The sequence below is a fragment of the Temnothorax americanus genome, unplaced genomic scaffold (genome assembly GCF_048541705.1).
Source record: "Temnothorax americanus isolate GAGA-0224 unplaced genomic scaffold, ASM4854170v1 Scaffold5, whole genome shotgun sequence".
Taxonomy (NCBI): domain Eukaryota; kingdom Metazoa; phylum Arthropoda; class Insecta; order Hymenoptera; family Formicidae; genus Temnothorax; species Temnothorax americanus.
Genome location: NW_027509657.1, coordinates 7,785,746 through 7,807,982, shown reverse-complemented (window position 1 = coordinate 7,807,982; position 22,237 = coordinate 7,785,746). Strand labels below are relative to the sequence as shown.

The following is a 22,237-nucleotide window of genomic DNA, read 5'->3' as shown; positions in this document are numbered from 1 at the left end:
TTTTTTCTTGTCGCGTTACACGTATCCAGATTTTCCAATTTATTAGTATAACTTCTATTCATTTCACACGATTTACAATTTACATCGTATGTGCCATTCAATTTGTAAACCAACAAATCTGTTGTTCGTTCATTATTCTTCACAGTTTAATGTCTGCAAATATAATACGTATCAAATATAAAATTGAAGAACAAAATAACGAATTGGAGAAAAAGATTATTGAATTATTAATAAAAATATATAATTTTGTTATTCTCGACGAACAATCGCGATAAAAGAACAGCCTGAATGTGCGTCAATTTGAAAAGAAACGCGCATCGGGGGGTTTGTTCATTTCGTTCATTTCATCTCGAATCGAACTCGAGAACAATCGACGTCGACTCGCGAGCTGAACTTGGCGTGAGTACCCGGACATCCCGTCGCGCGATCCGCGGCGCGAGGCGCGGGCGCGGCGGGGTGCGGGCGCTATCAGTCGCCATCTTAGCGGCCGCGATCGGTTCATTCTCCGTGTCATCGGCGCGACTGTGCGCAGCGTCGTCACGGTAGGCAGCTAGCCCCCCCGTCGTCGATAGTCAGCGCGGCGCACCGGGAAGCGAGCGGAGCTTGCCAGCGGCGGCGGCGGCGGCGACGACGACGACGACGGTTTGCCGGTGCACGGACGGCCGGCGGCGCGACGCGACGCGACGCCACGACGACGGGAGAGCCAGAGCGGGTGAGCGGGTCATCGGCGAGTGACGGCGGCGACGGCGGCGGCGGCGACGGCGGCGGCGGCGGCGGCGGCGAAGCGGCAGCGCGCCGAAGGTGGGCGGCGGTACCTCGTAGCGTCGAGAGCGTTCCTCGTTCCTCGTTCTTCTCCTGGCCTCGACCTCGGCCCCGGTTTTAAAGCGCAGCTCCGGCTCGAGGCTCGAGCCTGATCTGCCATCAGTCCTGTCACCCGATCGCCGCTCGCTTCGAGACTCCGCGAGAACCCGTGACGTAGCCGTAGCGCGTGACAACTCGGCTGTGTGACGCGAGCCGCGGAAGCTCGGAGCCCTCCGTCGAGCTTCCCGAAATTCGGAAGCTGAATAAAGGAAGAAAGAGAGACATAGAGAGAGGACATTTCTCGCGACAGCTGCGACTGGCGATCGTCTTTGGGGGCGCGGGAAGATGAGCTGCCAACGTAACGCCGGCAAGATTACGGTACCGGACGATCTGCGGGACGTCCTGCTGGAGTTCACCATCAGCTACCTGCTGGAACAGCCCGGCGACATCATCGACTACGCCGTGGACTTCTTCACGCGGCTACGCGACGCACGGCGTACGCAGCTGATCCAGACGGACGGCCAGACCTGCTCGTCCACGCCGGACGAGTCTGTCGACGAGGGTGAGTCTCGGGAGAGCGAGATCTTTCTCTCTCTTCCTCTTTATTTCCTCTTCCTATCTCTGTCTCTTTCTTCTTCTATCCCTGTATTCCCTGTCTCCGTCTCGTGACATTTCAGGGGCGTAATTCTGTCAACGATGCTTATCTACAGCTAACCCACGCGAAAGGTCTAAAAACGAGATGGATAAATCCACGATTAAGGTCCATTTTAAACGCAGCATCGCGATCAAAACGAATTCTCCGAATGATGACCTTATTATATTTTTTAAGCGGAAGACCTTTCGTCTTTAATTCTCCGTGCGAGGAAAAATTGATTCTGACAGTCTATCGAAAGGTCTAAAGTGAAAGGGATGTCTTATGTATTACCGTCGGTACTGCGATTTACGCAAAGAAAGAAATAAGAACCGATGTCGACCAAGTTGATTCCTCAAAATCTCTTTATTTCTCTGACAACGGCGTCCCATTAGCGCTTTTCTTAATTAAGTTAATAAATTAAGAGATGATGATCAGCGGGACTAAAAAAAATTTGTCCAATGACAAGAATTGACCATCATCTCGGAGAAATTACGTGAGAAATAACGACAGATTATTCTCTATATATATATATATCTCTCTATCCAAATTATCGGAAAGAATCAGACATTGTTCGCGCATCGGGCATAGAGAGTGACCGATAGCTCGGTTAACTCGTCGCGATTAGTGTCAATCGCGACGTTAGCAGAGTCAAGCTAGAGCTGGTCGAGAGCCGCTCGAATCGATGTCGGTTGTAAGTTGTAAGTTAAGCGTGCAGGATCGATTCTATCAACGTCACAATTGACTCGTCGCTGTAGTTTCGATTCTCACTTTCCTTCCGCGGGTGAATCGGGGGCGGAGGAGTAGGCGGAGAGTCGAGAGGGGAAAGATCGTGATTCCGGGGGTTATAATGCCGTATCTATGTACCGTAATGTCAGTAATTTACTAATGGCGCGATGGGCAGCGACGAGTAATAATTTAATAACACCGAACGATCCGTCATTTATTGCGTTCTACGCCGTGTTCTCTCCCTCTCTCTCTTTTTTTCTTTCATTGATAAATTTGACAATAACGGATAATCACCCGGTGAACGGGGGTCGGTCGAATCGGTCGATCGTCTGGATTTTTCTACCAATATTAATTCCGCCGTTAGTTAAAGCGATTCTCCCTTGCCTCCTCGGATCCGGAATCGTATAACGTCGCAAATGATGCAATATGGGCAGTTATCTGGAATTAGCGCTGAACGAGATATTGGTGGGTTCGGTTTCCAAACAACAAATCGCGCGCGTAATGCGAAATGTATAGGCTGTCTGAACAAACGTCGGGATGTTCCACTGAGAAATGCACGGCGCGACGTCAATATACGCTTCTGTTCGACGAACGCAATTTTAAGTCGGCGGGCGTCGAATTCGATGAAACTTATAAGACGTCCTTCCTCCTCATCCTCTCCCTTTCCTTTTCTTCTGCGATAACCGATATCCGTTCTTTTGCGAAAAACAATACCGCTCTTCCTACCTCCTTTTTTCCGGGTTAACTCACGCGTTTCGATTCTTTCTTACCTGATCAAGAAGGAAATCTCTTAAATCTCTCGTGGCAGAGACTCGCCATGGAAAGATAAATATTTGTAGGGTATTATTGGATCTCCCTCGCTGTCGAACGCGAAAAGAAAGTATCCCTGAGATCCCTGCCTTAGTCACGCGAAATACCTATATTTTTTTTTTTTAAATTGCACGGATTATCAAATTTTATCCCCCGACTGTTACGTCTCGACGTCTTTCGACGAACTCCGCCTCGGGGAAACGAAAATAAACGTTTGAGCTAATACCTCTTCTTCTTTTTCATCAACGTGTATCTTTTTTCCTTTTTCTACTTTTTCCAATTGTCTTTCTTATTGCCGCATACAGACTCCTTCGCGAGTTGCCTCATCGCGAGCGTTGCGGTTCGTCGCGATACACCTCATCGTATCACGCCGGGATCCATGGGGTCCGCGGGAAACTAATAAATTATTCCGGACTCATTCTAAACTTTCGCGTCTTTCATCGTTCGCCAAACGCCGTCCGTTTCCCCGTCGCGCTCGGGCCTCGCGGCGATCGATCGGGATCCCTCCGGAAATTCTCTCGCGTGGTTTTCCGCGCTGTCCGCCACCCTTTCCCTCCACCTCTCCGCCCCGGGGATGAAAGCCCGGACTTTGGATCCCCGTCGTCGCCTGGGGCGAGGGGAGAGGGTGCCCCGCGCTTCGGCCTTGTCGAAGATGCGCGTCCGCGTACGCGGCGCGGAGAATCTGGTAGGAGAAAACGCGCGCGAAGCGAAACGCTCCGTCGGCGTCGTTTCGAGTTCCAAGTTTCACCGAAAGTCCGAACGAACGCCGCGTCAGCTCGACGACTCGGCTAACTCGGCTAACTCGGCTTTGTTACTTTTCGAGACCTGCGCGCGATTTGGGAAATCGAACCCGATCGCTCTCGCTCGCCCAGTCGCGCCAACGCGGTCCAGTCCGGTCCGGTCAGGCGCTCTGTCGCGAGGTGAGATTCTCGGATGCGCGGTGCTTTCGACTTCGACAGTTCCTCGTCCAAGCGCTCAGCCGGCACAGCGACCGCGATCTCGTCCCGTCGGCGTCGGCGTCGGCGTCGTTCCCGTTCCGTGCGGCGCGATCGCGCGCACACGTCCCGATCCCGGTCGCGATTCCTCTTATTCTCGCGAAGACACGAGCGAGGACTGATGGCCCGACCGGCGCGGATCTCGTAGGTGTAATCCGCGGCGCGCACTCTTCTCCCAAGTCAAAGTCGTGGTAGAAAGCCTCTTACCATTCCCTCGATTCGTTCGATTCTTCAGCTTACTCGCGACCGTTAGGTAAAACGCTCGTAGGACCTGACACGTCAGAGGGAAAGAGTAACGTCAAGGATATTTATGATCGCGCGTTATTCCGCACGCGGATGTTACGTTTCGGAGTTAATTACCGCGCGCCGCGTTCGTTTCGTACTTACCACGTCGGAATTTCTTTCCCCTCGCGTAGTATCGCGATAAATTCGTGTCTGTGTGAATCTGCTTGTAAGCAGGGTACGGGATATCGCTTCGCGATATACTTGTCTCGTGTCAAGTGTGCGTGAACGTGCTGCCAAGAAGGACGAACACGCGTCTCTCTTGTGTGTGTGCACGTCTCTTTCTTTTCTCCCGCGGGCCAAATGTCGCTCATCTCCGTAATCGAGCCAGTGGATGACAAAGGTGCGAAAGAACGAAACCCCGCAGACCCTCCGTTGTCCGAACTAAATGATTAAATATAAGGCGAACTTTAGAATAATTATATAAATGACGAAAAGAACTTTTACGACACTGATAACGTTATTGCTTCTGGAGGAAATAATATAGAGATGCGCAAATTTATATTCGTTTGGAAAATATGAGTCTCGCACCGTTTTTCAAGAGATATGTTCACTTAAAGCCGCGAAAGATAAAGAGATCGTTAATTGTCAAAAGAATTTTTAAGAGACGAATTATTATTAATTTTTCAATTTTTAAGATCAATTTTCTTGGAAGTGAAGAGATTTATCCTTATCTTTTTTGTAAAATTATTATCCCGTTACCAGTTATTACAAAGAATCTGTGTTGCGCGCAACAACGGGAAAATACGTCGTAATCGGAAAGGAAAGCGGCAAAATACAATTTTTACCTTACAAGGAAATTCGTGTCTCTTGAATAAGAGAAAGATAGCGTGGTATCGCGCTCGATATATCCGCGCTCGACGTATACGGAGTGTTTCGAGACGAAAGGTCAACACTTGAGAAAGATGTCGACGGTGTGTCATTACAAAAAAAAAGTTTCGACGAGATTTCCACCAGAAATTGCGAAGAGATCGAAGATGAAACTTTCGCGAGCTTCTGTCGCGTAAACTTTCAAGTTAAGGGATACTTTTACTTCTCTGCCACACCATTCAAAATGCTAATGCGTCGTAACTCCGAAAATCGCCGTCTATTCCTTCTCCCTTCGTTGCCCGGAGACCGGATTATTTCGCTGTAGTTAACGACTGGACGAGCCAAGTTAGATTTTTGCATTTGCATAATTGAACGATAGGTCATTCTTTTACGCGACTGCTTTTGCAATCCACGTCGAAGACTCGTTTCTCGAAAATAATCATCCACGTACGTAAATGTCCAAGTTGACGTGGTGAACACGCATACACAATGTCGTTTATACAATAAAACGCGGGCCTTCGTTTTATCATCGTTCGCGACAGTTGTGCATTTCTATGATGCAAATCGCAGTCAACCAAATTAAAAATTATTCGCATTGAACGGTACTAACAATAAGTATCTATCAATTCTTCTTGCTGCTTCTTCTCATTAATTAAGAATCGGAGTAAGCTGCGCCATTCTTTGCCCACTTCAATTATATCTCGTTTTATATTTTATCAAATAATCGACGTTTAACCAGTTTAATTGATTTTTATATTTTATTATATTTTCTTAGTTTAATCGTATAATTGTGTCTATTTAATCGAAACGTCTCTATCGTATTTCAGAGCCACCAGTCGGTCGGTTTGCTTCCAGAAGGAAGAGCGTTTTCGCGGAGACTTACAATCCCGAGGATGACGAGGAGGACGACGGCTTCAAGGTACATCATCTCTGTTATTGTTATTGTTCTACGAACTGTCACGCACGTTCCCGATAACGAGACCGCGCGAATGACGCCATGGTTTGCCGAGGTCTCGCGTCTGTATCTTTCCAAAAAGAAGAGAAAAAACGGCCTGGACGACTGAGAAAAGAAGAGTCAAGCTGATTGAATAAATTACATGCCGATAAATTCTATCGATGCAATCGCGCTAATGATCGTTCGCGTAATGATGCTCCATTGACTTAATGCTGCTCGAACAACGGCAGATTTGTCCGCGGTCACAAAACGTCGTTTCTGGTCTCGACACGTCGCATCTCGCCGTCGCTTTTAGACCTTCTGTCATCAGATGTCGCAATGGATATTTTTTCCAGCGTCGAAGCCTTCGGGAGCATGCGTTTTTTACGCTCGTCACGTCCGAATTGGCGAAAACCGATACGTCGATTGTAGCTGCGTAAATAATCGCCGAGACCGCAAAAAATGCCGAAGCGCGTCGCATCGAGACGTGATAAATTCTGTACGCGTGAATATAAAAGTGATGAAATTTCGACACGAAAACAACCAACGATAAGGTCAAATTTTCCTCGAAGATAAAAATATCGGAATCGATCGTTCACTTTTGGCACGATGCTAATCGAAGACCATTACGCGCTCTTACGTGTTTCGTTAATTATTTCCGTAGAGCTACGAGCGATTCTAAAATCGGTCGGCCCCCGAAGACGTGGCGCGAAGTAATCGCGCACGTAAAGAACAGGTTTGTATAACATTTCGCACTATAGTACATTTGCACGTATATTCGTCATCGTTGGTATTTTTCGCTTCGACGAGGATTCGAGCGATGGTGACGAACGGCTCCGTCTTCCGATACAGGAGCAGTTTAGGTCTTTTTTTTGGTGATGGCAGAAAATAGAGTCTCTCTCTCGTTACGAAATGTCGTTATACGCCGGACATGTATATGTGTGGTGTGTATATACACACACACGAGGTACATAATGTATATATCACAGTCTATTAAAGCATAGTTGGCGCGCAGTCTCTCTCCCTCTTTCTCTTTCTCTCTTCCGCGCGGCGGCCTGCTGCCGCGCGAGTGACGAAACGCGGACGAAGAGTTACTTTGCTCGGCGATGCGAGGTCGGCGATGTACCTTTGTGACGTCAGGCCTCGTGTTCGATAACCTGGCACGGACATGATTTACATGTATGTATGCATCATCGTCGTGTGTACCTATCGTACATACGCGCACGTGAATGAGGGAGAAAGGAACGTGCGCGGTGTATGTGTGTGTGTACATATGTATCTGTGGGGTAGTAAGGGGGTTTTGCGAAGGGTCGCCGGCGACGGGGTCGGGTTCGACGAGAAAGAGAGAGCATTTTCACAAAGACAGCCCTGGTGAATCCGATTATCGTCACCCCGTGGTGGCCGGTTACACGAAGAGGAAAATCGGCTCTCTCTCTCTCTTCCCCCCATATAGGCCAGGCCGACCGACCGACCGACCGACCATGTTTTCTCTCCGCGTGCTACGGCTAGGACAATAGCAGAGAAAACTGGGACACTCGCGATTTTTAGAAAGGCCAAGACAAGACTACTTCGACGTGCGGACCTTCTTAAGCGTTTTACGATAAAAGGGTACATCGGGTCCGCGCGTTCTTCTTCTTCTTTAACGGTGAATTCCTCGGCCAATTTGGAGTCGATTTTTCCTCGGCGAAGATGTCGAGGTGCTTAAAAGAAAAGGGCTTTTCGCGAATAAAATCTCAGGACACCGAATAAATAAATAAAAATCTCAACCAATTTCTTCGGTTAGTAATTAAAATTTTAACTTTAGACTTGGGGAGAATTAAAAAGATATAAAAGAACACCGAAGAGTTGGAGAGATAGAAAAATCAATTTCAAATATTGGCATTGAAAGTTCCGTCGTTAAAATGTAATACGCGCGAGAAACGGGACACCGTTCGTGCTCGGCGATGGACAGAATATGCGCCGAATACGCGGCGAAATAACAGTTTTGCTGGTGGCAAACGGTTGACCCTCGACGAAGTTCTAATCGTATACGATACACGCGCCCCGGCCGCACAATGGCGCGGCAGATGGGACACATCGGTAATGGGAACGAGGAGTAACGGTTCCCTGCGAAATTGATCGTTTCTGTGTGCAACAATTGGCAACGATAACGAAACAAAAGAACCCGCCGCTCGCTTCGCTCGTGGAGAGACCGATTACCGCGAGTGCACTTGCCGCAAGCGAGGAAGTACGGCTGGCCACAATAATTAACGGCGCAAGTCGCTATCCAACGTGCGGACCAAGTTTTAGCGAATAATTTTTAATACCAGAGGCGCGAGCTTTTACGGGCCAGAAGGATTAAGGTGTAAACGAATAATGTAACGTGATATTAACCGCAGCTTCGGCGAGGGCTTTTCTGAAGAATGGAACTTTTCAACTCGAAGATTACTCTGTTTTCTTATGCACGGAAAATTTATAGCGATTACAGTGATTATGCGCCTCGTTCCAGATGCTTTTAGACATTAAAGATTCTATATAAATATTAAACATCTTGTATTTTATCGTAAAGAAAAATGCATATCAAAGGCTTTGTTACATAATTTTTATACAACTCGTGACGTTTTAGTTATTAATAATTTCGCCAAGAATCCGAATTTTATTGCAAAATTGTAATATAACATGATAATTCTTAAAATCTAATAAACGATGCGCTTTATCGCTGAAATAATTGTGGGAGATGTCAAAGTTCACCGTATCAAGCCTAGCATAAAGGGCAATATCTCAAGTTGTATAGTCAAGCTATCGAATTTGCTCGTCGTAACATTTAAAGAGGATTGCACTCTCACAAAAGACTTCATTGCACAGTTTCCAGAAGTGAAAAATTCAATAATAACCCAGAAGGAACAAGCAATGAACATTGAACATTTGTAAATAGTCGATGTAGTAAATGACAGTCAATAAATAAATAACTTTAAATGTTTAATACATATTTAAAGATAATTATTATTTATGAATAAACGATGTTTTAATGCTGTTTAATAAATAAAGAATGAATGAAACGTTGTACGTTTTGCACAATTTTCGCTTATTCAGATTCGAACTGCGTTAAATCTCTTTCTAATTATTCGTCAAGGGAGAAAACTTTCTTGCGGAGACAACGCCTCGAAGAGCTGCATTTTATCTCATTTTGTCTTCATACAGCTCATTGATTTCAGATGGTCCATCCAAAGAGCGACGAGCAGCGACAAAGGCTCAGCGAGAGCGTCAAGAACATACTCCTGTTTCGCGCTCTAGACGAAGTAAGTTAAACATAGTGTGTTCATCAGCCGTGATCGCAAATAGGCATAGGTGTAACAGCGACTTGGTATATACCCGCGCCAGTTGGGCGAAATACCAAGAAATCCACGAATAATCTCTTATTAGGAGCAATCGGTTTTGTCAACGAGACGATTTGCATAATTGACGTATAATTGTTTCTCTCAGTAATTGGTTGGTGTATTCAAGTATAAACTGGCCATTATTTGACTATTAGATAATATTGAGCATTATAAAAAATACTTTATTTTTTAATAGATTCCTTTTTAATTTATTCAAATTTTTAATCTTTATATATATTTGATGCACAGCACAATTACATATATTGAATTATGTAACATCGCAAATTGAGAACCGACGAAAACAGAATGTTAGTCTAAAAATTCTCGCTTGGCAAAAATCGATTTCGCGTTGGTCAAGAATCAATTATATTAAAAGGAAATATGTAATGATGAGACGCCCTCGTACACGTATACAAACATATTTATGTACGTAGAAGCACGTACATACATCGATTATCATCGCGATATTAACGTGACTCCCCCCTGCCTGCGTACTACAATTTTAAAGCCGATATTTAAAATCTCGGACGATAATATTTATACGTGTATAATAAAATTATTTTTGCAGGAACAAATGGCGGACGTACTGGACGCAATGTTCGAAAAAACCATTCAACCGGGAGAATTCATTATCCGTCAGGGGGATGACGGCGACAACTTTTATGTGATCGAGAGGTAATACTTTTTCTTTATATACCTATTACAGTTAACGTATCGATAGGCTTCTCCCTTCAGCGGGAAGCTCCAGTGAACCAAGAGGGGATGCGCACAGTCGATCAGTGCTTTTACTCAGAGCTGAAAATATTCGAACAATAATGTTTAGTAATCTAATTATTTCATTGATCTTTTGTCGGAATTGGAAATCATTCAGTCAAGAACAGGAATGTATAATTACCTTACAATTTTCTATCTTTAATTTATTTTCAATAGTCTCTGTCGCATTTCGTGTTTCAGAGGAAAATTTGAAGTATACGTCAAAGATCCGACGACAAATACAGATAATCATATTCACACTTACGATAATCGCGGTGCTTTCGGAGAATTGGCCCTTCTGTACAATATGCCCAGAGCAGCCACTGTCAAAGGTATCACGTCTGGCACACTCTGGGCCATGGACAGGCAAACCTTCCGACGTATTCTCCTTAAATCCGCGTACAAGAAACGTAAAATGTATGAGAACCTTATTAATAGAGTGCCGATGTTGAAGTCTCTGGAGGTAAATATTATGTAGTTATTTACATAATTATTTTTTCAAGAGATTTATAAAATATATTTGGTTGTTTTTTTTTCCAAGTTTAAATAGCTTTTGAGTTTGTATTTTAAGATTAAATATAATTACTCCGTATCTTGTTTATTAAAGCTATTCTTTTTCTTTAGTTAAAAAAAATATTCAAGTACAAAGAAAAATACTCTTTAAAATATCAGCTTTTACAAGATTTATAAATTGTAAAATCTATTAAATTGAAAAATCTTTCAGGCTTACGAGCGGATGAATTTAGCGGATGCCCTTGTACCGAAACAGTATTCCGATGGCGAACAAATAATCAGGCAGGGCGACACCGCAGATGGAATGTACTTCGTCGAGGATGGCGTCGTCAGGATCACCAGACTCGGCGAGCACGGCCGTGAAATTGAGGTGCATTTATTTATATTATACATTAATCCGATTCCCCGGGAAACGATCCGATTACGCTGGCGACGAGGGCCAAGAAAATTCTCTCCTTACTTAACTCGGCCACCTTTAATATCCTGCAGATTAATCGTGTTCCGGCTGGCGGTTATTTAGGCGAGCTGGCACTGGTGACGCATAAACCACGCGCTGCTTCGGCCTACGCTGTGGGAAACATCAAACTGGCGTGTAAGTATATTTCATTACTGCCTACGATTCCTAAATTGATAGGTAATCGATAACTTTGCGCCGAGTAATTGCGGATATCGATATTCACCGCGGTAATCGGGCTTGTTAAATGACAGAAGATGGTTGTGATATCTTTCTCTGCGCATTTAAATCTATTTTGAAATTTTTTGTCTACAGGATGTTACATTTTAATGAATTCACAAAAATGACAATTTTGTATGTCTAAAGTAATTATTTTATTTATTCAAACGGTCATTTCTTACACTTACAGTTTTGGACGTTGAAGCTTTTGAACGTTTGCTCGGCCCGTGTATGGAACTTATGAAACGTAATATCGACGATTATGAAGAACAACTAGTGAAAATTTTCGGCAGCAAAACCAACATCTCTGACATTCGATGAACTGTTTCTGGACAAAGCTACGTCGCCATGCGCTGTACTAAAGGATGCGACACTTTCGTACAGCACGTAATGTATAACGAGCACAAAAGAACTTGTACCACCTATTTCTGAATCTCATCCCGCGTGTTTCGGGTATCATCTCGGAATCAACAACTGTTTCATATGACTGTTCACTTAGACGTATACCTATTAAGATTCGTCGATAATAGTTACCAAGTTTATACTTACGGCACACATTGAACAAAGCTATAGGCTGCTCGATTATGTGCGCGTGTATGACGTAACGACACGGTATTAATGACTATTCTCTAAGACTGTATTGGATCAAAAAGAGAGTATTAGTGCATTCTGTCGCTCGCGCTCGATCGTGTGCGAAATGAATATCTTTTATTTATTATTGCTCCAGTAAAAGATTGGAATATAATATTTTGAAGTCTAGAATACACCCACATGGACATTATTACTGTTTAACTTATCCCCGGAATGATTCATTATTAAGTTTATCTCAATGTATTCAATCTATATGCTCACAAAATTCGTGTATACTCTCGTGCATTATCCATTTTTAAACAAATCAGCGGGTATTTATAAGACATAGTAGGAGTATAGAATATTCGAAATTGAATGCTCTTCTAACGTTACTTTCTGGCAAAAGATATATTACAAGAGAAATGACTATATTAGTAATTGAATATTGACACAAATCTCTTGCAAGGTTTCTACGAAATAGAGTAAAGTGCATATTTCGGATCAGATCCTAATTCGGATCAGCAAATTTGAAATGCCTCTCTATCATATGTGGATTTTTGTCACTAATTGTCTATAGCGATAAGGGATAGCGAAAATATAGACGATAGGGAAAAAAATCCACATATGATAAATACAGTCGGCTAAAGAGGCATTTAAAATTTGCTGATCCGAAATATGCACTTTATCCTACCTAATATGCATATCATTCTTTCGAAGATAATGAAAGTAACATTGCCATTTTTAATGAGACAGAACTGTACAATATTCTTTGATACATCCATTTAACAATGTAATATCTTGATAAAATATCAGTTCAGACAATCAAGATTTTGTGTATTATTCGCGGCGAGTAATAAATATGCACATATACATACACAAAGAGGTATTACACGTAACGCGCACATAGTGGTAAAATAATTTTTTAATTTATAATGTTATTTTAATTTAATTTTATTTATAAATAGACATTCGACTCTTATGTATGAATTACTTTTTTATGTATACTAATATATCTTTCATGTTAAAAACAATGCATTCACAGAAGTTATCGTAGCTATGTATATAATTATTTATAATCAAATTAGTATATAATATCACATTAATAGATTTTTACTTGAAAAAATAAATTATTTTCTAGTAAGCAAAAAATAAATTTAGATAAAAGATTTTATACATGTTTCTTATAATAGAAATCAATAAACGCCAGAGTCGTACAAACGCATTCTATTTCGGATATAGAGTACTCCAAAAATGCAAGTCATAGAAAGTCCAGAACTAAAGGAGCCTTAAAATTGACTTAAATGCGTGGATATAATGATGCAAAACGAATATGTATGCATTGCGCGTCTACATGTACAAAGTAATATAAAAGAACACACACACACACACACACACACATATATATATATATATATATATATATATATATATATATATATAGAAACATGCATACATAAATGCGAAATGAGAGAAGAAAGGGCGTGACACTTTTTAATTACTTTGTACTTGCATGTATCAGATTAGGTAAAAAAGGTAAATTTTATCGTAAAAAGGTAACCGCGCGTTTAAGCCAACGTTAAATTCAAGTGTGTCTTGCCGATAAATAATGGTAACTCGAGGATCGATTACGAGAATCCGTCAACTTATTTTTATTACAGTACAGGATACGTTACGTGTATGATGATATACGTCTATCATCGTGATAAAAGTCCAGTCGAAAACCGATTCGATTATAGTAATGGACAGGTGCGAATGCTAGTCATTTTTTATGACCGTGTTCTTGTCACATTGTCTTCTGGCAATTACATTGGTCACGAAAAAAGAAAAGATACTTTTTAATACGGTGAACTGTGTATTTACCACGTAACTGAAACTCGCGATGAAGCGGCAGGGCTTTTTAAATAATATCACAATCGTGTGAGGAAGAAGAGGGAGACTCCTATGAAAGTGAAATAGAGAGAGAATAATATAGGAATTGTTAATAACTGTTGTATTATCAATTATTCTTCACGTGCGATACTGATGTCTTGCATGGCCTTTAACTTTTTTTCCATGCAAAGCTCATTCTCTTATAAACAGCTTAACCAAATCTCTTGAAATTTTTCAAATAAATAGTTGAATAAATCAAATTAATATTTCAACGATCTAAAAGTAATTCGCATTTTAAAACGTTAACAGTTGAAAAGCAGTTTGTGACATAATATCAGTATTTTTAGTCTTCCACTGTATCTCCAGGCTGTGATATTATTTTCGACTGAGTATTTCATTCCTTTCTTGTAATCTCTCATAAGAGAAAATCGTAAAAAAATGTTGTAATCGTTATCGAATTTGCGAGGCATCAAATTGATGAATTTGTTTTAAATGATTCAACCAACGTATCTCATATATGTAAGTGCAACAGAGATTTTAATGGATTAACAAAAGTGACTTGATCATTGTTGGACACGAGAAACTCTACACGTATAAAAGAAAAGAAAATAAAATAAAATAAAAAGAGTTGATTCGCATACTGAGTAAACTCGATACGCATAAGTACTTACTTGTGTTAGATTACATTCGCTAAATTAAGTGTGAAGTATTGAAGTTAGAATCTGTCCAATTCGCATTGCTGTACGTATCTATCATGAGACTTATCTTATGTGTTGCGTGTTGTGGTTCATGAGTGTGGATGTGTTTGCACGTGTGTATGTGACGATCGAGCCAGTAATTTGTTAATTTATGTTGCTACTATTGATAGTTTACACTCTCCAATAGTTGTATAATTCATGTTATCGTCATTAAAGGTAATGCAATACACCGAAATATGTCCTACGGATAAATATTGTAATAGTAGTATGCCTTATTGTGCCACTGGATCTTCGTCTTTCTGCTTTCAAAAGGAGAAAGATTTATGAAATATCGAAGATACAGATTTCGTCGTACATCCGCGAGCTACACTGCTGGATAAAACGATTCGACACTTTAGTAAATTTTCATAAATGTCTTCATAAGTCAATAACATTAGCGAATTAAAAATTTCATATGAACGGCAAGACATTGACAAGGATTATATAAGATAACTAAGAAAAGATTTACTTAAGGAATGATTCAGAATAACTTCTTTATTAATACAGAGAAAAAGTATTGAATTTTATTTTTATCTACAATATTTTTCCAAGAATGTGTATCTTGTAATTTATAGTCCAATTTAAAATTCCGTTATTTCCTTTTTAGCTAGAAATTGATTGCAAATTTTATTTATTAAAATATTATTTAACATTAACATTTTTATTTGTCATATAGTGCTATTTGATATAAAATCGTGCCCCAGGAACTTTCACGGTGTTTTATCATTATGTCCAGCAATGTATTATGTATCTACATGCTATATCCAGCGATGGGCGTTCGATTCTCTTTCTCTCGCAAGTTTTCAAGCAATTTTGCTAGCCTAAAGTTTCGAATAATTTTGAATATTATATGGAAATCATTAATTTTAATGAATCTTCAACATTTTGAAAAACTTGCTAGTGTTTTAGAAAATCATTAAAATCCTTCAAATTTTTAAATAAAGACGTCGAAAATCTTGGGATTTTTAAAAGATAATTTGACAGAACGATAGAAATTTAATTTTATGTATCAATATTTGAACGAATACATTTATTGAAGCTATGAATTATTGCGATTAGTTAATTATCATGACTACATTACATAGAAAATAATTTTAATTATTTTCTTAATGTAGATTTATCGTAAAAATAAACGCAAATGTTTCAAGATGAAACGTGAGGAGGCTTTTAAAATGATCTTTCACTCTAGTCTTTCAAGAACTTTTTATTTCAGATAATATTCGAAATAATTCAAAACTTTTGTCGTAATGATTTGAAGCACTTGTTTTAATCCATCACTAAAGCTACATCGCAATTCTAGTCCTGAGTAACATGCGACATATAGAGAAGTGTTTCCGACCAAATAGCATATATCGAATTCTGGAGAGTTGATGAATTGACGGCGGTAATAATATCCGTAACGGCTAATAATGTGCCAGTAATACTTAGTTTTCTCATTTGACTTGTGTTGTCCCTTGTGCAACGATATTCCTAAATTTTTTTTTTAATTTATCAAACGTAGCGCGTCAGTAGCTGTTATGTATGTATTAGCAATGTGTCATTGTGCATGTAACAATGCACTTTGCATCGGACCAATTTCAAGGAGCAATTGAGCTTGCGACTATCTTTTCTTCCTTTTGCTCGTATTCCTTCGTACCGTATATACAGCGTATTCTTCGCCGATGTAAAAACCCATTGCATGGAATTTCAAAATATCATGCGTATACTAATAACTTTACTGCCCCTACCGCGTGCACCGTGACCGTAAAATATATTTATACAAAGTTGGAGCCCCGTACATGGCTCAACAGATATCTGCGAAAAGTAAATTTTCAAGTAATTCTCAAATCCCCGTATTAATGCAATTAAGGAAAGCAATACGAGTCTCAAACTCGATTGCGTGCTGACAATCGTCCGGTGTCATCATACAAGAACGCTTGTATCGTTAAAACTATCTTGATACTTTCTACCGTTATTTCTTCTTTTAGAAATCTCTATTAGCATTTAAATATCGACACTTTCTTCGTTCTTAATCCACACTGTACTTGTCACTTCATACTTGGATGCTGATAATATTAATGTTTCGCCACGAAAAAAGAAAGAGATTATGCTTTTAAATTCCTTTGACAGCGACAGCATGTAAGTTAGCGCGTCGCGGATGCTTATGTGCAATTAGAGTAAAATGAAAAAGAAGAGTACACTTCCTATTTGCGGTTATATGTGAACAATCGGGCAAAAATTGGGACGTTTGAGGGGCCCAGAAGTATGTCCGTCTCTCTCTTTGCGTGTTCCCGTTGTGTCCCATTTTCCATTATGTCTTCGAACCAAAGCATGATAAAGAGGAACCTCTCTGATTGTACTGTGAATGTTGAATAAATTTAGAATATGTAATTAGCCTTAAAATGTGTCTGTGTGCACGTTGCTTGAAGCGTATTATATATATATATATATATATATATATATATATATATATATAATGATAGCGGATAACATCAGAATGGTTCTCCTTGTGTTCCATTAGTAATATAAGTCTTTTAGCGAATTTCTCGAATGAGTTGTAACGTGCCGTTTAAAGCGAACCGCGTCAAAGCTTTACTGCAAAGTGTATTTTTTATTTTGTAATTCGTTCGACGACGTATCCGCCTGGTGTGTCAAAATTCTTTGTAAAACGACAAAATGAGAAAAGAGACACGCACTTAGATACGTAACCGTTCTTTAAGAACAATCGGTATATCCGTATACATATCGCTTATTTTATATTTTAATAAGACTTCGCAAAGTTTCTTTTAAACGCGCGTATATAGCCATTATTATTGTCCAGTCCGTACCCTATATGTTTGATAATATTGTTCGGCGTGCGGCCCTCCTCCCCTGTACATTTAATAGATTTTATACACATATGCGCATACGTAGAAACGCGTTTCTAGCTATAACAAACTGTTGTAAATTACAAGATAGTACGTACTTAACGCCTCTTCGTTTCGCAATGTGTTATAGTATTGTATAACGAAATATGCGCATATATATGTGCATATACCTATAGTATATTGTACACAGTTGTTAGATATATGTAGCATATATATCTAAAGTGTATATACATATACACGTTAGGTATGCATGCAAATATACGAATATATATACGAAAAAAATATATATATATAAAATATCAGTATATATGTCGACACTCGTTTCCAGCTGGTCTGATCGGGTATCATTCTAATAATTATAATGCGTTGATCTGGCAGCGATATGATTCGAAGTAATCTAGAACCGAATGCGCAATCGCACGATCCGATTTATTGTACGATACAATGCAGATGTATGTCTATATATAATTTGTTAATATGTATCGAGAAGTAAATAGATTTTACTAAAGATTCTGTATGCTGAGCAGCAGGTTTATCTACGTACGTACAATAGATAGATGTAAACTCTGAGGTAATATCGATAATTGAAGGACGAGGGTAAACTGAACGAGTATTTTGTGCTTTGTAATATAAATTTGTAAGACGCGCGATCACATGTCGTCCAGTCTCTTTTTCTCTTTCCGATCCGATAATACAAAAAATCATTTATACAAAGAAAACGAATCTCGCCGCAAACGCTCACAGACTTGTAATGTTTATAACAATATTATGCTTACATTATATGGGCCAAGATAGAGCAATCGAATAATCGATAACTGAAAATTAGAAAGTTCGCCTTTGTATGCCTGTACCTCAGCGATACTTAGCAGCTAATTATGTTTCTTATTCAATTGTATTGTGTATTATTTGTGATTGTTATATTCGACGATTCGGATCAAATCACAATGTCTTCAGACATATTTTCATCTAACATACTCGTTAGAACTAAAAATTCGAATCTTATTAAAAAATTATTCTAATTTGAATGATTATTAATTATCATACCAAGTTTTTTCTTATTGAATATTTTATAATTAAATTTCTTTTCCAAGTGTGTTTCTGCTCGATACAAAAGTGGGGAACAACATTCTAGAGCGACATATCTATATTTGTTCGACAACACGTATCAGTATCGAGAGATTCACAGCTATACCGAGAAACTGGAATAAATCGAATGAGCTTGTCAATGCATATAGCTGATGTAATTATCATTATAATCATCTTCTCGCTTCTCGTACAGGATGTCGCAGAAAAGTTGGATGCTGTTTTAAAGGTTGTGCTTATCGAAACGAGAGGAGAGCAACTCGCATAAACCGGATCTCCCAAGTTGAGAGTTACGTTATAGTCTTTGCGTCTCTACAGTCATCGTCATTGCAGTTCGCTATGTATCAACTTTTACCATCACAACATTCCCTTTAAACAGCTTCCAAATCCTTTCCGCGATACTCGACGTGTAAGTACGCGTCTCGTCGCGCGTAAGCTGAGCTCGGACGTTCATGTGCGTATTTTCGCGATGGAGCCTAAGCGCGGTTGTAAACCAAAGTCAAGTCTCAAATGCATACAATGGAAAATAAATATTTGGTGTGTCTCCTTTATGCTTGATCAGCCAACATTTCGTACACGCTTGTCACAGCGTCACTGCCCGAGATTTAAGTAGCGGCATTTGATTAACACCGTGTCTCACAGTCACCGTGGTTTCATATATCTCAGCACGAAGAATTCTATAGAAGGATGTATATTCAGTTCACCACGAAACTTCTCGTGTCCCATTTGCGAAGCTTCGCCTCCCGCTCTCGTACACATTCGGTGATTCTGCCAAAACATTGTCCGGGTGATCCTATTTTTTTGGCAAACGCCTCGATACGTTGTACAATCTTATGTGAAATAACCGGTTGCGAGTTTGTATTCGAGCAGCGAGCAACAATATACACTTGGTATACTATAAATAATTAAATAAATAACATAATAAAAAAAGTGAGAATATAATAAATAAATGGACCTGTACAGAAGTCTATTATATCTATTTATTATTATTGGTAACTCTCTCTCTCTCACACACACACACACACACACACACACACACACACACACACACACACACACACACACACACACGTTTATGCACTTACAATTTTCGTCGTTACGCAAATAATCTGTTTTAAATTAAATGAAATACGAAGATAAATACTTTGCGTATTATGAGAATTGTTAACACTCCTCTTGTAATTTAAATCCCAGAATTAAATTCCAGAATTAAATAATAAAGTCAATCGTATAGATTGGAATTTGTAACTAATATTGCTATTTATCTGAACAGTGTTAGAAAACAAAAATGTAACATGTAAATCTTTTTAGCATTATAACAGTTTTTATTGTATTCTAAACTTGCTTCATTACGGCATCATGTCCAAATAGTTATAATTGACAGATTTACTCTGTTTTATGATACATACGATTTCTTTTCTCGATTGAAATGATACAAGTATAACAGACTTTATTTGGGATTGGTGGTTTCGGATTTATTCTTCCTTTTCCACTATATAGATTGAAACAATCATAAAAAAAATATTCTTTATTCACACTGTAAGAGATCTGTTTACTTTACAAAATATACTCATCAACGATGTGTTCTAATGTTCTCTCATAAGATTATTTTTTTGTTGGCATTGTTATTAAATTAATAATAGCTAACATCATATTTTATAATCTTTGAGGAGCTTCACGAAGAATCATGTCAGGTCTTTTATGTACAATTAATTCTATGAAAGCTAACGATATTAATAACGACCAACCAATTTGTTCTTGACAAACAGAACTTTGTGCGTTGTACATGTTTCTCAATTCTGTTCCTATTAACACTTTTGGTTCCTTTGTTTTTATCGGTTCGTCGCTTTCCTGCAATAGTTTTTGCACCATGTACTGTGTGGAAATACCCTCGTTGTCTATTACAAGTCCATAGATTTTTCGCAGTACACGCCGCCGAAGTATAAAGATATTGTTTGCCACAAATCCTGTGGTGTCTGAAATATTTGTAACAAAATTTTTATATTAGAGATTTTTCTTTCCCATGGAATGTGTAACAAAAATATCAGCACTAGAAATCAACATGACGAAAGTGTATCTTTCGAATTGAATCATAGTTGTAGCTAAAAATCTTTATATTTATTTTAGACCGATTGATTCCTTAAACTGTTAGTAAACATATATTTTCGAAACAATTGATGTAAATTAGAAAAGAGAAAATTATATTTCTTTTATTCGTGAATCAATTTTTATCTCCATTCATAAAGGAAAAAAAAAGAATTCTAATTAATAAATTTTCGTCGTTGAAACATTAACACGATTGATATAAAGCATAATTTTCATACCATTAAATTTATTATCCAACATTGTCAGATACGACAGAATGATAGCGCCTATTATAGATTGTTGTACAAAGTTTTGATAAAAGTGGCTATTTTGTATACGGCCCACGTCACCACCGGTCTCTTGCATTATATACCGATCAGCCTTCGGTAATTTTTTGGCAATTGGTATCGTCTAAATAAAAAGAAAGAGTTGTGATAACAAAATATCCTACGATTGGCGATCTCTAAACAACAGGCTTATTTTATAAAGTAAATAAAAAACTCCTTAATGGTTCAATACTTACCTCTTGAAGTAAAGTATGAATATTTTCTTTTGGCCCTTTTCGTGGAAAAGATTTATAACTCCACTGTAATACTTCGCAATCGCGATTTAATAATGACCAACTTATCAAATCATGTCCTATGTATATGCCTAATACTGTATCGACATCCTGTAACATATAGATGGAATTGATCTAGAATGTATGGAGACAAGGAAGGAAACTATCAATATTTTTCTCATATAATTCTTTAATTAGAAAATTAAGGAGAACTTAATATCTCGTACCCTTTGACTAGTATCAGTATTTTGTGGTGTTACAACCAAGCCTGACATAATCTTCTTAGGAGGCTTCTTCTTACCACATATAATTGACTTATAAAAATTATACACACATTTGTTATTCATACTCCGTACTTGTAACAAATCGTCCAACGATTCAAACGGTCCATTATTTGCACGGTGCAATTCTAATTTTTCCGCACGTTTCTTAGTAATGGAATATCTTTGAAAAAATAATTTCAACAGTAATAATTGCACGATTGAAAATTTGTAATACATGAAAAAAAATATAATTAACTCACTGTGCTAGATCTTTCACGCTTTTGCTATTTATTACTTGGAGTATTTTCTCCTTATCTTCTGAAGAGAGAAGGTTTATATCAAAAGTGTCGGTGCACATGTTGTTTACATTAAAAATAAATGCGCTCAGTGTCCGATGCTTGTAGATCTGTAAAGAGACAAAAAAGAAATAAGACAGAGAATATCAAATTCTGTGAAAAAAAAAAAAAATTGAAATATTTTAAAGAAAAGTTATAAAACCCAAAAATATAAATTTATAAAGTTTACGTGAGATACTGTCATAAAATAATTATATACTTTTTATTAAAAAATTATTAATCTCTATAATTGCAAAGAACATACAAAATCTTACCTGCGCTCTTTGGTTTTTAATAACTGTATTAAAAAATCTCGTCAACATCATGTTCCACATTTCATCGTAAAATTATTGACAAAATGTAATACAATTGATTATTAATCATCTCGTTATTATACGTTCAACTGACGTATTCAATATGCACCAATATAAATAAATACCCACATGTAAGTACCGAAGAATATGCTCTGCTTTGTAGCTAGGTTATATTGCGCTTGGCTTTCGGCCGCCGTACAGTTGTGCGTTGAGTCGAGCCCCCGGATCTGGCCAATCACGTTCCGCCGCTCCGCGCCGCCGCGGCGCCGATATTATTATTCTGATGGCC

The 22,237-nt window shown here is 39.1% G+C and overlaps 2 protein-coding genes across 5 annotated transcripts; one reads left to right on the top strand and one right to left on the bottom strand.

Annotated features, from left to right (window-relative positions):
• The first annotated feature begins 461 nt into the window (after positions 1-461).
• Positions 462-19,360, top strand: Pka-r2 (cAMP-dependent protein kinase type II regulatory subunit). 2 transcript variants are annotated; one of them, XM_077417753.1, is made up of 8 exons: positions 462-1,363; positions 5,886-5,977; positions 9,187-9,270; positions 9,917-10,023; positions 10,303-10,564; positions 10,826-10,984; positions 11,104-11,206; positions 11,478-19,360. In XM_077417753.1, the coding sequence occupies exons 1-8, from the start codon at positions 1,147-1,149 to the stop codon at positions 11,606-11,608; spliced, it is 1,155 nt and encodes a 384-aa protein (XP_077273879.1). In that variant the 5' UTR covers positions 462-1,146; the 3' UTR covers positions 11,609-19,360. The 2 variants fall into 2 exon arrangements, with proteins under 2 accessions (XP_077273879.1, XP_077273880.1); XM_077417754.1 differs by lacking the exon at positions 462-1,363 and adding an exon at positions 3,913-4,591.
• A 274-nt stretch (positions 19,361-19,634) lies between these two features.
• LOC143903796 (transcription elongation factor, mitochondrial) lies at positions 19,635-22,166 on the bottom strand. Of its 3 annotated transcripts, XM_077417757.1 has the most exons (7): positions 22,078-22,162; positions 21,910-21,932; positions 21,560-21,705; positions 21,264-21,480; positions 21,001-21,171; positions 20,717-20,888; positions 19,635-20,368 (listed from the first exon to the last, which is right to left on the bottom strand). In XM_077417757.1, exons 3-7 carry the CDS (start codon positions 21,655-21,657, stop codon positions 20,049-20,051), a joined length of 978 nt encoding a protein of 325 aa, XP_077273883.1. In that variant the 5' UTR covers positions 21,658-21,705; positions 21,910-21,932; positions 22,078-22,162; the 3' UTR covers positions 19,635-20,048. The 3 variants fall into 3 exon arrangements, with proteins under 3 accessions (XP_077273883.1, XP_077273881.1, XP_077273882.1); XM_077417755.1 differs by having other exon boundaries at positions 21,910-22,166; XM_077417756.1 differs by having other exon boundaries at positions 21,001-21,147; positions 21,910-22,166.
• Between the last annotated feature and the right edge of the window lie 71 nt (positions 22,167-22,237).